At 39.1% G+C, this 22,862-nt stretch overlaps 1 protein-coding gene across 6 annotated transcripts in view; it reads left to right on the forward strand.

Moving 5' to 3' along the window:
• The window catches only part of celf5a (cugbp, Elav-like family member 5a), a 320,356-nt gene that overhangs the window by 292,295 nt on the left and 5,199 nt on the right, over positions 1-22,862 (forward strand). For 2 of the 6 annotated variants that reach the window (XM_041791997.1, XM_041791998.1), the window contains exons 8-10: positions 15,696-15,911; positions 16,205-16,297; positions 18,285-18,428. In XM_041791997.1, coding sequence (XP_041647931.1) covers positions 15,696-15,911; positions 16,205-16,297; positions 18,285-18,428 — 453 coding nt within the window. The remainder of the gene's footprint in view (positions 1-15,695; positions 15,912-16,204; positions 16,298-18,284; positions 18,429-22,862) is intronic. The other 4 variants (XM_041792001.1, XM_041792002.1, XM_041791999.1 and 1 more) reach the window with 3 other exon arrangements.

The raw sequence follows: 22,862 nt of genomic DNA on the forward strand, positions 1-22,862 counted from the left end.
GAAATAAATAATACAGCATCCAAGTCTTTGTTGTGCCTCGCTCTTCCCACTTTGTCAACACTGCAGTATTGAGTTTTTAAGGTGATGACTTTGGTAACTTTAAACCAATCAGTGCAAGCGAGAGAAGTGCCATCAGTGCAACAAGGACGAGTTTAGATGTTTCTTTATAGCCAACCTAGGAAGTCAGCCTCTTAGTATAAATGTGCTGCACTGTTTCATATTCTGCACTGTGGTTTCTGTGGAAAAATGTCTGAGTAAGAATCTTCATCCACAGACTCAAAGACTGGACTTTTTTATTGCACAGAAAATCCTCTTATTTATTCACTATTAGAATAAGAGGACAGTCAGCAGACCAGGTGATAAAGTCAATGCTGCATGACCCTTATTAACCTTTTAATCACTTGTATCTCTTAAGATGAAATGTACATAGAGCAAGATGCCAGTGGACACACATGCCGTTTGTGTACTGTGCATCTGCAATGATTTCCAACATTGGGCCATAAATCTAAAGAGGAGATCCATTTGTCAAATATTCACTGTGATGTTTTCAGTGCAAAGTGTGCACTTTTGGGCGGGCATAATCAATCAGAGACAGTGATTAAAAGCCAAGCTCAGTCTTGCTGAGACAACGCGATGCTCTTATTTTTGACGGCTAAAGCACTGACAGTATGGCAATTGCATACCTGTGTTTTGTAACGCAATACTGCTGATGAAAGATAGTGCAACTGTATTGCAAGAAAGTCTGCCTGCGTTGCTGTGAGTGGGTGTGTTTGTATTGCAGGCTTTGTCCTCCGGTCTGATTGTATTGTCTGTGCTGTTTGTGTTTCTGTGTTGAGCTGCAGACCTTCTGAAGTCAAAGTCAGAGCTATACTCTAAAGAAATACTGCTGCATGCTGTTTGATATTCTTTAATAGGTCTTCAGATTAACTGTGGTGAAGTTATCATAATGGAAAGGGTTTTGAGAGGGTCTGGTTGCAGACTGTACATTTCTCTCACAGTACGTTCACCTGAGACTCCATTTATCTCCAAGAGGAAGTGCCGTAATTTGCCTTTGCAATATATTTCCATTAACATTTTTTTTTTTTTTTTAAATTTAGCTTTATTTATAAACTAAGTCTGGCAGTTACATTTATGAAATAACCACATTGCAAACATCACAGACAAAAAACATTTCATAAATACAACAAAGAAAAGGGTCAGAGGTCTAATCCAGGATTAAATTATGCATAGATCCATTTAAGAAGTAGTGACTCACTTAAGCTTTGTTTGCTTTACCTAAAGCTAACATAGCTAAATTAGCTACGTAATTAACATTACTACATAGACCACTGTAGCTAAATAAACTAATACAGTGTGAGCCTTAGCAAAGGTAGCTAAAGCTGCCATAGCTGCCTAATTAACCTACATTGCTGAGGTAGCTGCTTTATGAGCTTAGCTTTGGCTATGTTAGCTACACTAGCCACTTAGCTAGGTTACCTTTAGCAACAGGAGGTTTAGCAAACATAGCTAAGCTACACAGATAATTTTGATGTGTAGTTTTTCTTAGCTGCTTTGTTAACCTAGCTTTAGCTTGGTTTGCTAGATAAGATACGTAAGCGATGTAGCTCCATTATCTACTTAGCTTGCACAGCTAACAGTAAGCTACACTGGCAGCATTAGAATTTTTTCATGGAGGATGAGCTCTTTTTCTGTAAGTACACTGGTTACCCGGCTTTTTAAAAATTTTGTAATTAGGTTTAGCAGGTCAGGTTTTTAACTTTTGGTAGCCTAACCTAACCCTGCAAAGCAGATGAATACACCCGTTTCTGTGTTTCTCACTGGCGAATCCATCTTGCTAAGCTCCCCTCTGAACCGTTTGGGGAGGTTAGAAAGTGACAGGGCCAATCAGTGTTGAGGGGCAGTACTTTCAGGTGCAGCAGAGTCGTGACGTAAGCAAACAGCAACAAGAGGCCGGTGCAATTATGGCTGAAGACATTAGTGTGGATTCTGTTAAAGTGCCAGTTTTATAAGAACTTGACAACATTTCTTCATTAAAGAAGAACAAAGAACAGCAGAGAGTTGTTTTCTTTTCAAAAACGACAAAGTCGAGTACTTACATATCTAAAGTCGCCGTGGTTCGCGTAATGCAGCTCCCTATGGAGTTTACTCCTTCAGTAGGGGCGCAGCTCGCTAGCAGCTACGTCACGTGTTTTGTTGCTCTGATTGGCATGTAAAGATGTGACAGACAGAACATTCATCCAATGACCCTCCAAGTTTTTTTTCAAAGGCTCTGCCCTTTCCCAAATGCTGTGTATGAGTGGTTTTCCAGATGGATGTGTGAAACAAATCCACCTGGCTTGCCAGGTTAAGCCTAACCCTTACCTAAAAAAAAACTGCAAAGACTTTGGATATCCAACCATCTACAGTATATAATCAAGGTTCCTGCAGATCCTTGAAAAGTCTTTAAAGATTTCAGAATAGACTTTTAAAAAATTTAAGATTAAGATTATCAAAAGTTATAAAGGGTCTGATTTTTGCCTGCAAGAGGCTGTAAATTTTAGAAGGCTCTTTTACTAAGGTGTGTTGTCTTCCAATCTTTGTTTCCAGCTACATTTTTTTCAATGTATATGTTAGCACGTGGTTATGCTTATCACTGTGTGTTATTTTGATAGAAATGAGGCTTTAAATGTGCCAGAAAAAAAAAATCAAATTTGGGTTTTATGATCCAAAAATTAAATTAGACAATTCAACTCTGTCTGTTTTTCTGAGAAATCACACGAATCTCATTTTTGACTGCTTGTCACACAAAAAGTGGTGCTTATTTTTCTCAGCTCAGGTTTTAAGAGGGCCTTAAATATGATTCTTAAAAGTCTGTAGGAACCCTAAATAACATCATCAAATAATTCAGTAAATCTGGAGAAATCTCTGTGCGCAAGGTCAATATAGAATGTTTGTGATCTTCGGACCCTCAGATGGCACTGCGTTAAAAACAGGCATGATCCTGTACTGAAACACATGCAAGTTAAAGCTGTATCATAAAAAAGAAGCCACTCCAGAAATTCTTTTCTGGGCAGAAGCTTATTTAAAATGGACTGAGGCAAAATGCAAAACTCTTCTGTGGTCAGATGACTCAAAATTTGAAACTCTTCTAAAAAACCCCAAACACTGTCCTGCAGAGGAGAGAGACCATCCAGCCTGAGAGCACCTCACAGTTCAGAAATCTACATCTCTGCTAGTATGGAGTTGCATTAGGGCCTGGTTGTGGGCAGCTTACTCATCTGGAAAGGCTCTATCAATGCTGAAAAGTACAAAGAGGTTTTAGAGCAACATATGATCCCATCCAGTCGTCTCTTTCAGGGAAGGGCTTGCATATTTAGGAAAAACATTGCTAAATCACAAATTACATCTATCACAGCAGTATGGCCTCATGGTAAAAGAGTCCAAAGTGGGGAAAATGTAGCGCATCATAAAAGGACAAATCCGGCAAGAAGACCAAGGACTGTTGAGCGGCTAGAACAGGCAAGAATGGGACAACATTCCTCTCCCAAAACTCCAATAATAGGTCCCATCACTTTGCAGACCTTTACAGACTTCTGTTTAAGAAGACGGGATGCTACACAATGGTAAACATGGCCCCGTCCCTACTTTTTTAAGATGTGTTGCTGACATCAAATTCAAAATGAGCTAATATTTTTCATAAATGGTAAATGTCTTAGTTTTAACATCTCATATGTTTTTTATGTTCTATTGTTAATATGGACTTATAAGATTTGCAAATTATTGCATTCTGTTTTTATTTATATTTTACACGGCGCTCCAACATATTTGGAATTGGAGTTGTATTTATGCGATTCAGACAGTGCTCTCTCCTTCCCTCACGGCAGCTTTTAGTTAAAATATGACTGACGATCTGAAGTGTTTTTAAAGCTTGGGTACTTGTAGAAGCTATCGATCATTGGAATAAAAGATGAGACATATTTTTAAATTGTCAGCCTTATACGCTTCAATGACAGGACGAGAGAAAGGGAGAGAACTGAGTTCCTGTAAGTCTGTGAATCAGATGTGTGAAGTGGTGCCATTTATCAGCCTTCGGACTCTGTGTGAGCTACACTCGACTGATTACCTTTTATTATTCAGTCTAATATATTCTTAGAGAAAGCGCAGCCTTCGTAAATTTTCAAGGACTATCATAAATATCAAATCTTTTCCCCCTTTTTTCATTTGTTCTTTTGAGTGTGGGTGCTACAGATGCCAGAGTGGTAGTGGAGCTTTGTTGCTTCGGTATACACAGCTATTTTTCCTGTCTCCCTTTTCACACTTGTGGCTATGACTTATTTAGAGTTCATTGAAGGAATACATAACATTACTGGCAAGGCTGTCTGTATAAGTAGGCCAAGAGACTCTGACACTACTGAGAGACTTCAGGATGTCTGCCACGAGTCAGTGGAATAATTCATCATAATATCTGAATCTGTTTTAGGGTCTGGGCGCAGAGTGCCTCTGTGCTTGGAAAGGTGTAATTTATGCATTAAGTTGTATCATCAACCAAATTAGGTTTCTAAACAAATCTTTAAATTCTGACATTTAAGCACGAAAGGTAGAAAGGTTAATGTCCTCTTTTCTTCCAAATGGAAAGCCATTTGATAGCCAGAATAGGCCTTTGTGGATTACAGTAATAGAATATAAAGCTGCTTTTGTAAAAAACTGCCTGAAATTGATGTAAATGTGTGTCATTAATCTTTGATTTAAATGATCAGTGCAACCTCGGCAACATAAAAATGTTGTTTGTGACAGCTGAGCCGAAGTAGAAAGAGGCTCAGAGGTTAAGGGTGTTACTCTGAAAACAATGAGACATCCATTTGATCAACAGATGCACAGCATTTAAGCTTGATGGTGCAGAAGCCGTTTGCCAGATGGCTCAGCTGATTAGAGCATGTATCCTTACAATGATGCATGATGATGCTTTTTGAAAATAATGTTCTCCAGGTGTGGCTCCCTGAGCGCTGCAGAAGAAATAAAAGTTAAACAAAACAAGGGTGCAGGAGAGGCAGAGCTGGATAAACAGGAAGAGGGGGATAAAGAGGGGGTGGAGGGATGAAGAGACATGCAGATCCTGCTGGGTGTATGTGGTTAGGAGCACACAGTGTCAAGGATGCTTTGTTAGGATGTGAGAAGTGTGTAATCAAAGTCACTCTAATGTTGTGTTGCAATGTGAAGATGCACATGCACAAGAGCATATTACACAAAATGTGCTGCAGATGCTCCAGAGCCAGAGAAACAGAGACAACCCAGTCTCAGTCCCAGATGAGTGGCTGTGCACTAACACCCCTAATAGATAACATTATGGCTATACCAATGTTACATAACATTCCAGTGGTTACCATCATCAAACTAGTGTGCTGTTGTCTTTTTCGATATCTGCTCCTGGCTTTAAATGGCATAAATGTACCAACATTTTAAATGTGACGCACAATTCTCAGATTCATATACTAAAGCTTTATCAGGTTAGAAGTTACACACAAAATGTCAAAGAAAAGTTCTGTATGATTGTGAATAAGCTGTTCTAGATGTAGAATTAGCACTGATATGTATAATATTTAAGTTGGGTACTTAATTATCTCAGAGATTTCAAACAGTTGCTGTGACAGCACTGAATCTTGCACCAAATACTGCGACATGGGAAGAGCTACTGAAAGCTGCTGTTCTGTTGCTGTATCTCCTTCATATTTTATTGTGTTTACTTGTGATGGACAGTCAGTATTCACTGCTATCCCATTCACCAAGCTCCTACCATGACACTGAACTTGTTCATCCCTGTTGGCCCCTGTAACACTGTGGCCCCACAGGGTTCTCAACTGGTGGGTCAGGTCCCAAAGGTGGGTCATGAAACTATTTTCAGTGGGTTGCAAACGTGTGCCAGGAAAAAACTGTGGCAGAAAGTCTAAGATGTGCTTTAACTTTGAAGGGCATGTATCCATCCTTTGTTTCATAACATCTTTTGTTCTAGTTCAAGTCCTAACTGTACCATTTTTGTTAAGATTTATGAAGATGTACTAAAGCCACTCTAGAAAGTGAAAAAATAAATTACAACAATATAAATCTGTATTTTAGTTCACAGGAAACCAAACTCAGAATTTCTTAGTTTAAGAGTTGTAAATTTACAAAAAATTGAAATTTTCCAGTTTTAAAAATCCTAAAGTTTGACTTCAAAAATGAAAAAATCTCAAGTTTATGGATTTATATATTTATGACTCGCTACAGCCGTTGATTTACAAGACACTAAACTGAAAATAGAGGTTGGATCACCCCATCACTGCAATGACTCTTCTTAATCTAGACAATAATGATAATGTGATAAGTTTGGGCTAAATAACAAGTAAATCATTACTGCTTAGTCCCAATTAAAGTATAATTTAATTAGGCTCTTAGCTTCAGGAAAACAAGTTCATCTGATATGATTTTTTTTTCACACAGCTAATAAGTTTTGGTTCTCATAAATTTACAACTTTTTAAATATTAGCAGATGCTTTTTATTTTTTTAGAATAGCCCTGATACACAGTCTCAAGAAGCATTTGGTTATGACTGAAAATTTGAAGAAATTTGAGTTGGGATTCATCAAGGTGGTGGTGGCTCCTGACTCTAGACCAGTTGAGAACCAATGCACTTGAATAGTGTTTCTCAAATGGTGAGGCAAGGCATACTGGTATGCCTTGAAGCAAGTCGAGATGTACCATGGCAACAAGCAACCACAGGGTTTTACTACAATTATAGGACAGTTTAAGTTACAGTAGCATGTTTTAAAGAGGCTATTTTGCAAGGATGGATATAATATGCCTGAGATTTTGCTTTGATCTTGGTGTGCCTTGGGAAGACACACTCCTTAGCTTTGGCCAGAGCAAATGCTATTAAAAGCCACCTTCATGTTTGGTGCTGCGAGCTACTCGCTAAGCATTCTGGGATCACTCTCAGGGTCAACCAAGAAGGTCACTTTTTACAGCTTTTCCCCCTCTATATGTGAAATTTATCACAGAAACAAAAACAGTGGTTTGTAGTTTAGTAGATATTGGAGTCATCGATTAAAACCAGATGTGAGCACCAGAGGTTGGTGGTGCTGAGCAGAGCATCTCTGCTTTCTTCTTTTGTCATTGTTTTGATTGAGAGTTATTTTACCCCACTTATTTCTAGGCCTGAATACTATGAGGGAAAGATCAAATGTGTGTTATTATAGGTCAGTGTTTCTGTAACAGTAAAAACACTGTGAAACTATAAAGACATAATAAGCTAGGAAACTCAGTTTTCATGCCAATACTCCTGTTTCTCCTTTTTCTTTCTCTAATCTCAGAAATTACGTAGCTTACAATAGCTAGGAAAAACCGAGTGGCTATTTTACAATGGCTCTAATCCAATGAATGAAATGATTGCATGCTGGTGAAGACAGTATTGTCTATTTACATACTAATCTTTCAGTTCAGTACATTAATTCAGACTTTTGCGCTGATTTTTGCAAATGCCTTTGTCATGTTAACATTGAAATTGTGATAAATCCCACAACCCTGTTTATCACTTGCTTTCACAAGAATTTTCTCATCTTGTTTTTTTTTTTTTTGTTTTGTTTTGTTTTGTTTTTTAAATCTCCAGTAAAAATTAGCAAAACGTGACCACTCTGAAAAAAACATCTAGTACATGTGAGTCGACTGAGAGAGCACAGCCACAGCTTTTGCAGGACCAGTACTGCTTTATGAAAACAAATCTGAGTGTTGCACAAGCAGCCAAGCTTTGGAAGCTGCCCTGCTCAAGGATATGAAAGTAAGAGAGGAGTTAGGGTCAGTGCTTTGTGTGTTCATTAGTCTCAACAAAGGAGCACGGTCTTATTGTGTAGAAAATTCTATTGACATATGTTGTGTTGAATGCTGAAGGTTAAAGGTTCATGTTTTAGATTGTCCTCTTTTTACTATATAACAACCAAAGACAAACAAAGGAAATGTTGTATGTCCTATGTAGTTTCTTAGTTTTCTTTGGCATCTATGTTGCTTACAGAGTTGTTGCTGAGAGTAGTACCCATAAAGAAACTAAGACAAGTTTGTGTGGTTATTGTGCGTCCTATACAAGACCTTGAAGGTCTCAGTAAGAAACTCAAAATAAAAGAAAACAAAAAGTCTGTGGTGTAAAGTTTGTGACTAAACTGCTGGACAAAGGATATGAGGAGATGACTGGAACATGACAGGTTGCTTTTTTACTCTAGCAAAGTTCTTTAGTAGCTTGTAGGTGCTGGTAATCATTGCTTTACTTCCAGCCCAGAAAAATCCTTAGTAACATTTTTGACTTTATGATTTATTGATAGAATGTGTTTGGTTTTACTTTGCTGTTTTTATATCAGTTAGAAGAATAATCTGCAGCATCAGCATACAAGCTTTCTCTCAAAACAAATACCAGAGAAATCAGTGAAGATAGCGAACAGGAGTAACTCTTCACTGATTGTTTTTGGCAGCCATGCTTATCCAAAAATTATAGATTATAGGTAGAAAGTACAGTCATATGGACAAGTTTGTAGGTCACTAAAGGTTCACTATAGGGCCCAATGTGCAACAACCCAGGGCTGTGGGTGGGGCTGAGTCAGCAGCCAAGGTCAAGCTCGATAGCATCTCTTTTGCCTGGGCCTTTTCAACCCTGGTAATATACCTGAAGACTGCTACCATTTTTGTGCCTTTAGGATGTGTACAGCACAACTAAGGGCTTGTGGTAACCCTACTACCTGCCTGGATGGTACTCTAGGTCGGGGGTTCTAATACTTTCAGCACGCGACCTCCAAAACAAAGGTGCCAAAGACTGGGGACCCCCACTTTACCTGAATGTGGTTAAAGCATAAACACAAAAGTGCAATATCAAAAATAATGATGTGCACACTTAAATTTTAAGGATTTCTTTATCTTCATAAATTTCACCAAATGACCTTTTTTTTTCATTAAGGCATCTAGTGACCCCTATCAGTGTTAGCCACCCCCATGGGGGGTCCACTGCCCTAGGCCATGCTTATTCGTCACATGCACCTTTTAGTGCGCCCTGAAAGTGTGGACCTTGTTATCTTTTCAACAGATTATTGTTCAATGCCCCTGGTAATATGCAAGGACATCCAGCGCACTGCTGGGGTTGTGTCAATCCTTCTTCAGGCCCAATGTTGTCCTTGGGCATTGCCAGGTAGCTTACTTGCCACATCTATGCCTTTTTTATGCCTAAATATTTGGGCCAAACATGCCAAAAAGTCCTCCTCAGTACCATACGTTCCATTTTTTATAATGATATTATTTTAATTAAAACCGAAGTCCCTGGAAACTTAACTCCATATCCTCTTACAGTTTGATATCAGTCCATTTTTAAGAACTAATAATTAAAACTCAGATTAAGATAATGTGCTGAGTATTGTGTATGTACAGTTTAACTGTTGAACATAATCATCTAATTGTTGTCATTAGCTGGGTGTAGATAAAGACCAATCAGACCTTTATGCAGAATCTGTATAGAGACTACTAAGGAAAAGATCCCTGTGTCATTTGCTTCACATTTATTTAGGAATATCCAGAGGTTTGTGCCTCAGAAAAGTGCCCTTCCCTTATTTAGATTTAATGTTGAGACTTGAGGACTAGACAGAAATTTTCTCTTTGATTCTAAATGCTTCAGATTTTAAATCAGTTGGATGAAAGCATCTGTTTTGAGTGCTTATTGCTTGCTCCAGCAAAAGACAGTCCTTGTGCTGCTAATGACTGCACTCTCCAGTACGGGAATAGCATTTCTTGTTGATTTGAATGTATAATTAGCATAATAAATACTTCTGTCGCAAATGAAGCCTTCTCTCATGAAGCAATCATCACAAGGAGCAAATCAACAGTTTTCCCCTCTAAGAAAGAGCCAGCAGGAATATCAATATGAATCCTGCTTGCATAACAGAAATATAGAGTATCTGACACACATGTATGCATACTGCTTAGCAGAACATAGGCTACTTCTAACATGTAGAAATGAGAGTGGTGAAATGACAGTTTAGAGCTGGCTGTTGATAAAATATATAATCTGCTGTCCCATAGTTTCATATTCGCACGCCACAGTGGGGAACAACATGTCATTATTACAGACCAATACATGCGGCACACAGTGACAGCCGCATGTTTATATCGGCACTCCAGTGTACGCATTGTAAACAGGCTATGAATACAATTTCCCACAATGCAGGAACTCTGTGTCCACTGAGGTATAAAATGAAAACGTCTTGTTATTATCTAGTTTAGGATAGTAGGAAATACTTTCCCATTTTAACTGAGGAGAACACTCTCAGGGTCTGCTCATGGTGGATGTTGGGCTGCTGTGACAGTGTGAACAAGGACTACATTTACAGCTCTCTGGTGTAATCATCGTTTTATTGGCAATTTTGTTATGGTTGTCTTTTCCTTTTATTACAATCCCATTTGGGATCCAGTACATGTATAGATGAGCTATTGTAGCTTTTAATTAACACTCCAGTCTATTATTTCTTCAGTTGTTTTTATCCTTAATGGTGAAATTACAGGACAAGAGAAAAAGTGACACATAAAGACATTAAGATACCAAACAGACATGGACAAACTTCACTGCAATAAAAAGATGAATTATTACAAGTCTAGAAGCAGAGATACAATTTTAGTTGATGATAAAGGGAAACAGAAGAAATAAACTAAGTTAAAAAATTAATAGCCTTGTAAAATATACTTCTTACACAAGCCTTTCCCCTATGGTCATACAGAGACTGCACATGCAGTGTTGGTTTTTGTTTCTTTAATTCTAAAGCTGTTTTAACTTTTCTTTTTTTTTTCTCACTGTGTCTGTATTTATCATGCTCAGCTGGTGGCTGCATATAACTTTAACCAGATGTTTAACTACAGTAGTGTTAGAGCTTGTTGTTCTCTGGGGTTGTAAACAAACTCTATTACAGAGCTCTGTGTCCACTCTAAAAACTGCAGATATAGATCATAGCAAACCATCGGTGTCTGTTTTTTCAGACTGACACTGATGAATGTGCACACACATTCACTAAATGTTGCTTGTTCATACGATCGAAGCTCACAGGAGAAAAAAAAGATTTAAATATTCTGTGCAGAGCACAGCAAACTTGCTAACAACAGAAATATGTCTATTCTGTCTTTATAAAGTCGATGTCCCTAATTAGGGTAATGTTGTTAGTGAAACAATCCAACTTATTCTATTGTATTCTGTTATATTCTGATTTTTAAAGCACTTTCTAAATAAAATGAGAGTTGATTTATAAATCAATCATGGTCAATATAAGTTGGCTTTTTTGACAAAAGAAAAAATATATGTCAAAGTGAAAACAGACTTCTACAAAGAAGACAGTTACACAAAATATGTAAGGTAAGATAAGTGATTTCATAAATATTCACCAACTTTAAAGTGACTCACCTAACTCAACAGAAGTCCAGCCAACTGGTGCTAGTAGTTTCACAATTAGTGAGACTACTGGAAGGTCCAGTCACTGGTTGATCCCTTGCTACCATTACACCATGCAGATGAAAGAACACTCCAAGCAGCTCAGAGAAAATGTTATTGAAAAGAATAAGTCAGGCCATGGATACAAAAAAATGTCAATGCTCTGAACATCCCCAAGAGTTCAGTTAAATCTGCTGTCAGAAATGAAAGTACTATGGAACATGTATAAACCTGCCTAGATCAGGTTGTCCTCACAAACTGAGTGACCGTGCATGAAGGAAACTAGTGAGAGAAGCTGCTGAGATACCTATGGCTACTCTGAAGGAGTTACAAGCCTGAGCAGCATGGAAGAGACTATATCACCATGTCTCTGCTTCTCCTCTTAATCTACCAATATCAAAGGAGAAACTAAGAACAGATAGAGCCCTCTGCTGGAAGTTGCATCATCCATTTTTGATTTATTGATTTAAATGTTCCATAATTGTATTGATTATAAATGTATTAGAAAATACTGTCAGAGTAGAGCGATAAGGTCTCTGTATTCTCAGCATGATAACTTGACTAGACTTAGTGCTCCCAGTTCCCAACTCGTCTCCTTTACTACCCGTGTCTAGTCCAAGCCCTGACCCTCACACTTATGTAATTGCATGTAAGGGGTCCAGAGTACCACCTACCTACCTACCTACCTACCTACCACCACTGCTACTCCTACTACCACTCTAACTGCTACACATACATAGAAGCGAGCTCCCACAGTACTGCTAAGCCTTGGAAAATGAATTTGCCTGATGATGGAGAGGGTGCATTATCTGGCGGTACAGTAGAGTGTGTGTGGCCCGGGCAGACTAGCTGTCTCTCGCCCTCAGAATAGGAGCGGCAGTCTCCTGGGTCCTGGTAGGAGAATGGGCTGAAGCCGCAGTCTAATTCATCACAGCTCTGCAGGAAACAAGCAATCGTGGGGAGGCTTCACAAAAAAAAAAAAAAAAAAAAAAAGAGCGAGAGAAAACCAGTGCAAAAGACACAACAGCTCTCACTGGACCCGGGCAGTTCCCCTGGTCACTGCAGTTGCTTGTCTGACTGTCAGCTCCTTATGGCTTAAATGCTGAAGCTAGGAGAGGAGAGAGTAGGGAAAAAGATGAAAGAAGAGGAAAAACAGGTAAACTAGAAGATAAGAAACTGCATATGGATTCTGAGATTATATTACTTGACAATAGGAGGTGCAGCACATTTACAGTTTCATTAGCATAAATCTCTCCGCATATACTGGATGTGATTGTTTACCCTATTTCAACCACCTCTCACAGGGGGTTCTTTACTCAGGCACCAGATTGCAGGGATATGGCATGCTTGAGGGTTTCCGTGACAACCTGGGCTTTCTGTCGAATCAGGGCGAGGGTTTCCAGATTGAGAGGTAGTCCTCAGGGGAGCCATACTTCAACGAGCCTCGGATGCTTTGCCACGGAGCAGCTCTTTTAGAGAGACCATCACACAGTGAGATTCTGCTCAAAATGGGTACTTTGATGTTCCCGGCATAATTGGAAACACTTTCCAAAGGAGGGTCCTTTCAAAATGCATTGAATGAGAGAGGACAGGGAGCGTCTGATTTCAATTCCTCTCATGAACCATCCTGCAGCTGCCTTTCAGCCATGTGTGCCGTATATGTTATGACCCACCCATTTGTCAAACTGCCAACTGTTGGTATTTTTCTTCTTCTTATGACGTGAAAAAGTTCGAGGCATCTTTGGGATTGTGCCACCTGCTCGTTCAAGCACATCTCCCTCTGTAATCTCCCTCTATTTGGTCCGGATCTTTTTCTTTTTTTCTCCCTCTCACTCTTAGAAGTTGCATAGTGGTTTCATCATCTTGAGCAGTAGGAGCCAGCGGGGTATCGCACAAACACTACGGACAGGCTCATTTTTCACAGGTTGACTTCCCAGCTATCCTGCAGGATGTGTCACCACAAATGGCGGATATGTGACAGACTCACGTCGCACCCGTGTCCTAGCATTAGTGTGGAGATGGGGTGCAGCTCTTGGTCACGAGCTTTGTGTGTGTAGGTGTGTGTGTTTGTGTGTGTGTGTGTTTCGATCTGTTTTGTGTGAGTGTTTGCTCTCTTTACACAAATAAAAGCACGTCTAGAGGAGTATTAAGCTATGTCTGAAAAAGGACAGAATTTCAAACCTGCTAGAAAGACCATGATAAGTCATTTTGACTGTGAGATTACAAGCTCTGTCTTTAATGATAGATATCCAATACAAACAGAAATATTGTTATGTGTTGGAAAAGCTTTTTTTGAATTGAGATGACACAAAAATGTACATTTTAACTGTTTCATATAGACATTTTCCTTATTATTTGCCATCACATAAAGAAAACTGTAATCATTCTATGTAAAAACAGCTGTATTTGCGATAGATAATTTATCTAACACCTTGAGAACAAGAAAAAAAAACAACCGTTGTATTTGATTTCATGATGAAACATTCAATTTTATTCCCCTTTTATAGTTAACTATGCATATCATAAGCTGTGTGGAATTGTTGTCCCATTCACTGGAAAGCTTGTGCGTGACCTTTCTGATAAATGTTGCAGAGCTGGTACAAACTACTGTTGTCAGTTTTACCCATATTTTCACTCTAACAGAACAGAGCCATTTGCTCAGTTTTTTGTGAATAGTGTTGATGCTATCATTCATCTATTTTCTATACCCACTATCCTATTTGGGGTTGCCGGGGATGGGAGGCTACCCCAATTGTCATTTGGCAAGAAGCAGGGTACACCCTGGACTGTTCACCAGTCAAACACAGGGCTGACAAACAGAGACAAACAACCAGGCAATCTCACTTATGGGCAGTTTGGAGTCCCTTATTGACCTAACAAGCATGCATTTGATAGTACGGGAAGGCCGGAGTAACCACGCAGCAAGGCCCTGACCGGGGAGCAAACCAGAAACCTTCTTGCTGTGAGGCAACAGTGCTAACCTTTGTACAGCTGTGCAGCCCTTGATGTTATCAGTTAATCCAGAAAATTAAGTTTCATTACATAACAGCTTCACCCAGGAGAAAGTCACTAGCTAAGCTAAAGCAACACAGTAAAAGAAACTTGCTATATCAAAATATATTTTCAATTATTTTTGCTGCTATTATTTTTTAGGTGTCCTTATAGAGATGTAACAATTTTACAATTTCATATCACAAAAATCATGACCTCAAATTTCTTCTTTATTGTTTATTTTTATTCATTCATTTATTTAATTCATTAACATGTCTATAATACACACAAAACACATAATTTTAACAAACACACACAAACACAACAAAGAAAACACACACATACAGAAAGCTATTTAAAAGCAGGATACTCTCAGCAGTGAGCAAGGAAGGAGGCGTTAGACAGTATGAATGTGTACATGGCTGGTTTGCTTTTTTCTAATGTTTTAGTTTCTTGTTAAATGTTAAATAGTCATCATAGTCTCTGATGTGTGTTGGTAATCTGTTCCATGAGTGTGTGCCTCTAATAGATGCCACCTTCTGACTAAACTCTGTTTTGTGCCTCGGTACATTGCAGTCTCCTCTGATGGGATATATCCTGATATTGTTCTTTTTCTGAACCAATTTGTTGTTTTTGTCAGTGCTAATTTTGCATATTTAGTTGGAATTCTCTGTGCGAAAATAATGAGCTTTACTTTCTAAATTTAGAGGTAAATTTGGTTTACAAAACATGATGAAATTTTTTGCCCCCACCCCCAACCTCGAAATTGTCTTTTATACCACCTTTGATCAGCACCACAGAGCAACACATTTATCCTCACTAATAGCAGCCTAAAGCCCCCTCATTCTGGTTTAATTAACTACTAAACATTGATCCAATCAGTAGCTTTCTCTTTAAGAAACAATGAATGATGCCAAGCGACCAAGATCCAGCTGCCATGGAAATCTATTCGTTATCAATAAAAGTGCTGCAAAATCTGTGCAGTCAAAATGACTGCTTGTGGTCTTTTTAGGTAGAACTGATCATATTTTCTTTGTCTTCAGTGAAATTTTTTAAAATGACATTTTAGATTTAAAAGACACTTGAGAAAAGTCAGAGACCAGCAGCATTGTAACTTCTATTTCAGCAGAGTAATACGTATTACAAATGTGACAACAGTCAAAATGACTGCAGCACTCTTTCAAGTGTTAATATATTACAGCTGTATAATTCAGAGTGCTGATGATCCAGTAACAGTAAACGTCTTTCCCAGCAGGCCTCAGTTCTCCACCAGCCAACATCACCACCTCCGCCGTCCCCAGCATCGTCACGCCCATCGTCAACGGATTCACCGGCATCCCTCATCAGCCGAACGGACACCCCGCTGTGGAGACAGTCTACACCAACGGCCTGCCTCCCTACTCCACCCAGAGCCCCACGGCTGCTGACACCCTCCAGCAAGCCTTCACTGGAGTACAGCAATACACAGGTGTGAGACCGGAAAGCTCTGTTTACTATACCAAGGTTTTACAATGAGCCATAAATGTAGCAGCTACGGGACAATTACTGCAGGGTAACTACAGTAGGGGTGTGTGGCTGCATGCATTGAGATAGCACTGTAACATCAGACAGCCTTTGATTACACGTTATACTCCTATGATCGACCTTAAGCATCCTTGACACCATTCTCTGTGGGATTTTTACACTCCCCTCTCTCTCCTTCTTCCTCGCTCTCTTCTTTACACTCTTTCTCCCTCCCTCCCTCCCTCCACCTCTCTGCAGCGATCTATCCAGCCACCACGCTGACTCCCATTGGCCAGACACTGCCCCAACCACCCCAGGTCATCCAGCAGCAGCAGCAGAGAGAAGGTGAGGGTGAGAGAACATTATTACTTTTACACTTCACACATCTCATCCTGTGTAATAGACACATAAAGAAGACAAGCATGCAGGGGCAGTATTACTTCAGCTCTGCAACACCTCATCATGTTTCGTACTTATATAAAGCATGTGAGGGCTAGGGGGGGATATTACAGCAACACTGTGGACATCTAATTGTCTTAAATAGAGAGGTACAGCTGAGGTCATGGATACATAAAGCATGAGGATGATAAAACAATGTTATTATGACTTTCATGGTCCATATCTTGAAAATAGGTTGTATATTATCTAAGTCCCCTGCTTTCATAGGTTTGTTTAATTAAATCCCTAGTTGTAGGAATAGTGGCTCTGAACCCAGACATAATGAAATATATAATTTTAAAAATGAGAGAGATAAAGATAACAACTTTAATTAATGCAGGTTGCATTGAAGTTGTTTAATTAGCAGTGATTTAAATATAGCAGTTGTTTTGCTGCTGCTTTGTCATGAATCAAGTTTTACAGAAAGAGTTTTAATATTGCAAATAACTGTGTCACACAAGAGGCGCGAAAGATAGCTGTATGGATAGATAAAGCCTAAATATACTTAAGTGAGGAGTTTAGGGAGACTGTGATGTTATGACAGGAGGTTATCAGAGGAAAAATTAAAGATCACAGAAAAAAGCACATTACATAACACAAATTGTCTTTAAACAAAGTATCAGTAATGCCACCCATAGTTTCAGGCTTTTAATATTTGTCGGTGGCAGTCACCATGCTGGAAATGCTGTCTCAAATTACAGAGTTTGTGCTGAGGTAAGTTTCTAGCTTTTGGAAAAAAATGGCTTCAACACACCAGTCATTCTGTCAGATCAGACACCCCCTTTAATATATAAAACTTCTATCCTCCATCAAATCAGAATGGATGAGTTAAAAAACAATCATCACTCCCTGTGTTTACTGGTCAAAGACTAGACAGTAAACATGTTGATTTCCCCTCAAAAATGAGCTTTTTAGAATAGGTGTGTATTTGAATTGGGAAATATCCAGTTTACATTGCTGTTATACCCTCCCCACATTTTCCTGTTCTGGTGGTATTTTTTGCCATTTCATTAAAAATCCCATTTTACAAGAAGACCAAGCATTTGTCTGCAGCCTGCAAGACAGTCTGGCTGCAGCCCATTCATTTCTGATGGCCACCCTCAACTGTTCACCTGGCATGCTGTATATCTCAGAACAGAAATACACACTAAAACTTCTAGAATAGAATTAGATAAATAGAAGTGGATTAAACTTCCCTTTAGGGTTAGGGTAAGGTTTAAGGTAAGGTTTTGGATACCAAAAGTATGAAGTCAAAAACCTGACCAGCAAAACCTGATTAAAAAATGTTTAATAAAGCCAGGTAAACAGTCTGCTGACAGGAGAAAAGCTCATCCTCCATGAAAACATTGTAACACAGCCAGTGTAGCTTGCATAGCTCCGTAAGCTATGTAAGCTAAGTGGCTAACAGACTAACGTAGCTAACAGAGCTACCTAGCCAACAGAGCTAAAGCTTAGCTTACATAGTGTCACACTGTAGGATCTGTAGTGAAATTAAAACACCTTTTGGTATATTGCAAAATTTGTTCTTGATATTTGCAAGATTTGTAAGGTTGATGTGAAGTTTTTGATGAACAGTGAGCACAGTGGAAACCCCCAGACTGATCCACTGTTTCCAGCACTGTGAAAATCACCATTAATATGCAGAGGTATCAATGTGCAAACCGGAATTATTTTGCAGAATACTGATCACATCAAGAGACATTTTACATACAAGTACAATCATTCAAGTTAATTGTATGTGTTTAAGAACAGTTATGTTCACTGATTACCTCCTGAACCTCCTTGTCGAGTGTGCTGTAATGAAAGTCTTTAGAGATCCAAATATTTCACTGATTTTTTCCCTCCATCCCTCAACAGCCAAACACACGTTTTCTCTCTGCCTCTTTCTCTGTGTTTGCAGGTCCAGAGGGTTGTAACCTGTTCATCTACCACCTGCCACAGGAGTTCGGAGACAACGAGCTCATGCAGATGTTCCTGCCCTTTGGCACCGTCATCTCCTCTAAAGTCTTCATGGACCGAGCAACCAACCAGAGCAAGTGCTTCGGTCAGTGACCATACAACTCTGCACGAGAGCATTACATTATATATAAGAAGTTGACACTTGTACTCCTTTATACTTTCACTAGGCTTTTTTTAATGGAAGCCTTTGGTATGATAATTTTGCCATTTTTTAAAAGCTGTTATCATAAAGTTGATAATTGCACATGATTTTGAAAGTCAGGGTTTCTGCAAATACTTTCAAAGTCTTAACCAGTCTTGAATAAGAATTTGAAAATTCAAGGTCATTGTATCTGAAAGAGTCTTATTTCACTTGGAGGAGTAGAGCTTTCTGGGGCCCAGCCAAACTGGGGGCCCATGGAGACCAGAAAAATCATGGTATATTGTAAAGTTAAAATGTGGAAACCATATTTTATTTTTTTACCTGAAATATAACCACTCTTATCAAAGTAACAAAATTTTTTTTTTTTTAATTTCAATTTCAATTTAATTTCAATTTATTTAGGACAGTCCCTTGAGATGCAGCATCTCGTTTTCGAGGGGGTAATACAAGCCTTTTTAGAAATGCAAACCTCTTTTCTTAAAACAGTACAAACTCTTAATTGGTAATATTAACAATGTGCAAGTGGAAAATGAAATAAACTATTAGGAAAGTCATGTCAGACTTTAGGGATGTCATAATGTGCACAAACGTAAGGATTACAGAAATAAAGTTTAAAAAAAATGAGACAACTTAAATGGAAAAGAACTGAATGGGAGAAAAGTGGCAAAGAAATGTGTTAAAAGTGGCAAAAAAAGGGGTCAAAAGTAGGATAAAGAAGTGACTGAATTTGCAAAAGGTACAGAAAAGTGGCAAAAAGTGGGTGACAAGAAGCGAAAATAAGGGGAGAACATCTAAAAGAGTTGGAAAAAATGGGCAAAACTTGTCATAAAGAGTGACCAAAATGGGCATTTAAGGGCAAAAAGTGGTCAATTGTGTAAAAAAGGGGAAAAGGAGCAAAAAAAAGTTGAAAGTAGCAAAAAAAGGAAGGAAAGGTGGCATAAAAGAGACGAGAAGTTGCAGAAATTAGTGAAAAGCATCAAAAAGAAGGGAAAAGGGGGCAAAAACTGTCCATGAAAGGCATATAGTAGCAGAAAGTGGCAAAAAATAAAAGTGGCAAAAAGAGGTGGCAAAATGGGTCAAATGTTGCAAAAAGTGGTCAAAATGGGAGGAAAAAGTGGTGAAAGTTTGTTAAAAAGTAACACTTAAAGAATTTCAACATCAAAACTCAATAATAATTTGTCACTCTTTTCCGCTCTAAAATGAAGTTACTATTAGCGAGGACGCTAGTGCCAATGCTACTGATCCAGCATACATGCATTGATATCAATAAATCACAACCAGGCATGGCCCATTCCCTGGGTTTTCAGAGGCCCAGCCAGTTCTGTGAACAGGCCTAGGTTTGACTTTGACTGAGACATGTCTGATTATTTTATCAGATCTACACTCTCTAGTTAGCTTTATACATTTTAATTAATTCTTCTGTGGAGGTTCAAGGCAATTAAAGCAGCATATTACTAAAATATTCACAAAATGCTCATGGAAGAGAAAAGAAAATGCAAGTTCGAGGACATCTGGGAGTGGTTGGTAAAGAAGGGTTGTGGGTCAAAATATGCAAAAAAGCTTTGAAACGAGACAATGGGAATCAAAGCTTGTTAAACCAAAATGAAAGCTAAAAAATATGGAGCTCTCCTATTCAACAATTTGTATTCATTTTTCTTTGCCTGGTCTTAAAATGGTTCTTTAAAAGTCTTCAATTTGGTGTTTTATAGAGTGCAGCAACTCTGTGAAGAAGTGTGGGAAAAACATATGAAAAATAACCTTGGCACACATTTTAATGAATGCAGTCAACAGAAATGTATAATGGATGTTGAACATGCAGCACAAAAGCCATTTATTCAGTCTGATCTCTTTTAGTGTTTTTCAAATCTGTGGGTGTTGCGTAAAAGTCACAGTTAAGGCGTGAAGCATCAACGTGTAAGTTACATTTTCACAATACTGAAAGTGTTTTTTAAATTCACGCTGCATGACAAACAACAGACATCTAATATTATTTTTGTAGTTGCTGTAGATTTTGATGATGTTTGGCAGCTGCAGACACAGAGGACTGAATGATCTCCCCCTGACTGACTGACCTGAATTTGCATCTTGATGACTGTTGTGTTTTGGCGTCAGCTCTGTCAGAAAAAAAAAAATGTGCTGAATATATTGTAGCCAAACTAGCCATGATGCAGTCGATCAGATCCTCTGTCCTTGTTTTCTGTTTGGCAGCTGTGTGACCTGCAAACCTCCAGGTGCTGTATCAGCATCCACATCACCGTTCTGTAACCCCAATATCTGTCAATACCCTCGCTGCTGAGGCTGATTCACATACCTCCTCGCCTCCTGTCCCATTTAGCTCCGTCAGCCTCCACACACCAACAAGCCTCAGGGCTTATAAAAACTTGGAGGAGGCAGGCAGGGGATGGGGGGGGGGCAAAGGACAATTATGGATCAGCATTTGTTTTCACTTCAGGGAACCACAGAACCCTGGGCAAAATTGATCACCAGTCTTGTGTCCCTAGAGGGACTTAATAACATATAAATTCATGAAAGAAGAGCTATTTGCAGTATTGACTTATACACTATGCATTTACAACATAATGTTAGGCCTGGGGAAGGAGGGAGCACACTGGTGTAATTAATCTAGAGAGGAGAAAGAGGGGATAAACTTAGATTGATGATGTGAAGAAGACAAGGAAACAGAGAGAAAGCACTCGTAATGTGTGACAGGCTAAGAGCTGTAAGCCGGCGTCTCCTCTCCGTCTTCTCTCCGCCTTCAGCCCCAATGTGTTAACCTGATGGCGGGTTAGGAGGTCACCTCCTTTCCATGCCTCTATACTTTTCCTCAGACTTCCATTCAGCCCTCCATCGCAGGCTTCGCCCTAATGGGGCAAACAGGAGCCAAGCAGGCCAGGCAGACATGTCTCCCAAGTGGCCGTGGACCTGGAGAGGCTCCTGCTGTTTTTCACGGGTCATCGACTGTTCCTAATGACACCACAGACACAGGGGAGCACATCAAGCGGAGACACACTCCACTGCAGTTTCTGGTCACTGAATCCTTAAGGCTTTATTTTTACACATGATGAAAACAGGATGTTCAGCATAGATTTGAGGAGGGCTCGATCTCTGGGACATGCACAGTGAGGGGTTTTGTGTCTTTTTTCAGTGAACTATATTTGCTCTTAATTTGGGCAAACTTGCACAATGGCATTTGCTCATTGTTTTACTCTTTTGGCCTTTCAGGCAACATCAGAAAATTATACAGTGCCTATGGAAATTATTAATCCACTTGGATGTTTTATCCTTTTATTGATTTTATAAATCAGTCATGGTCAATATAATTTGGCTATTTTGACAAAAAAATACAAAACCACCTCTTTAATGTCAAAGTTGAAAGCAATTTCTACAAAGTCATGTGAAATAAATGAAAATATTTAAAGTGACTGCATAAATACTCACCCCCCTTCAAGTCAGTATTTTGTAGATATAATTTTGGCTGTAATGACAGCTCTGAGTCTGTGTAGATAGATTTCAATCAGGCTTGCACATCTGGACACTGCAATTTTACTCTTTTCTTAACTGCTCAAGCTCCTTTAGGTTGTGAACAGCCCTTTTCAAGTTCAGCCACAAATTCTCGACTGGATTGAGGTCTGGGCTTTGACTCAGCTACTCCAGAACATTCACCTTTTTGTCTTTAAACCATTTCTGTGTACCTTTTGCTGTTTGCTTTAGGCCATTGTCGTGCAGGAATAACTATTCTCCCAAGCTTCTTGCAGACTGAACAAGATTATCCTCCAGGATTTTCCTATATTTTGCCACAGTCATTTTACCCTCTACCTTTACAAGCCTTCCAGGGTGGTTGCCAAGAAGAATCCCTACAGCATGATGCTGCCACCAACAGTGGCTTTCTCTTTGCCACTCTTTCATAAACCTTTGACTAGTGAAGAACCCGGGCAACAGTTTTTGTGTGCAGAGTCTCTCCCATCTCAGCTGCTGAAGCTTGTATCTCCTACAGAGTACTCATAGGTGAATTGGTGGTCTCGCTCACTAGTCTTCTTCTTGCACAGTCATTCAGTTTGTGAGGATGGCCTGATCTAGGCAGATTTACCCGTGCCATATTTCTTCAATTTTTTAATGGTAGATTTAACTGAATTCCAGGGGATGTTCAGTGCCTTGATTTTTTTTTATCCATCCTCTGACATAAATGTTTCAGTACGTTTTCTCTGAGTTGCTTGGAGTATTCTTTTATTCTTCATGGTGTAATGGTAGCCAGGAATACTGATTAACCAGTGACTGGACCTTCTACAATCACTTGAGATACAGTCATTGCACTCAGTTGATCCTGTGCTACTAATTTTAAGACTACCAACACCAATTGGCTGGACATCTGTTTAATTA

The sequence above is a fragment of the Cheilinus undulatus genome, linkage group 7 (genome assembly GCF_018320785.1).
Source record: "Cheilinus undulatus linkage group 7, ASM1832078v1, whole genome shotgun sequence".
NCBI lineage: Eukaryota > Metazoa > Chordata > Actinopteri > Labriformes > Labridae > Cheilinus > Cheilinus undulatus.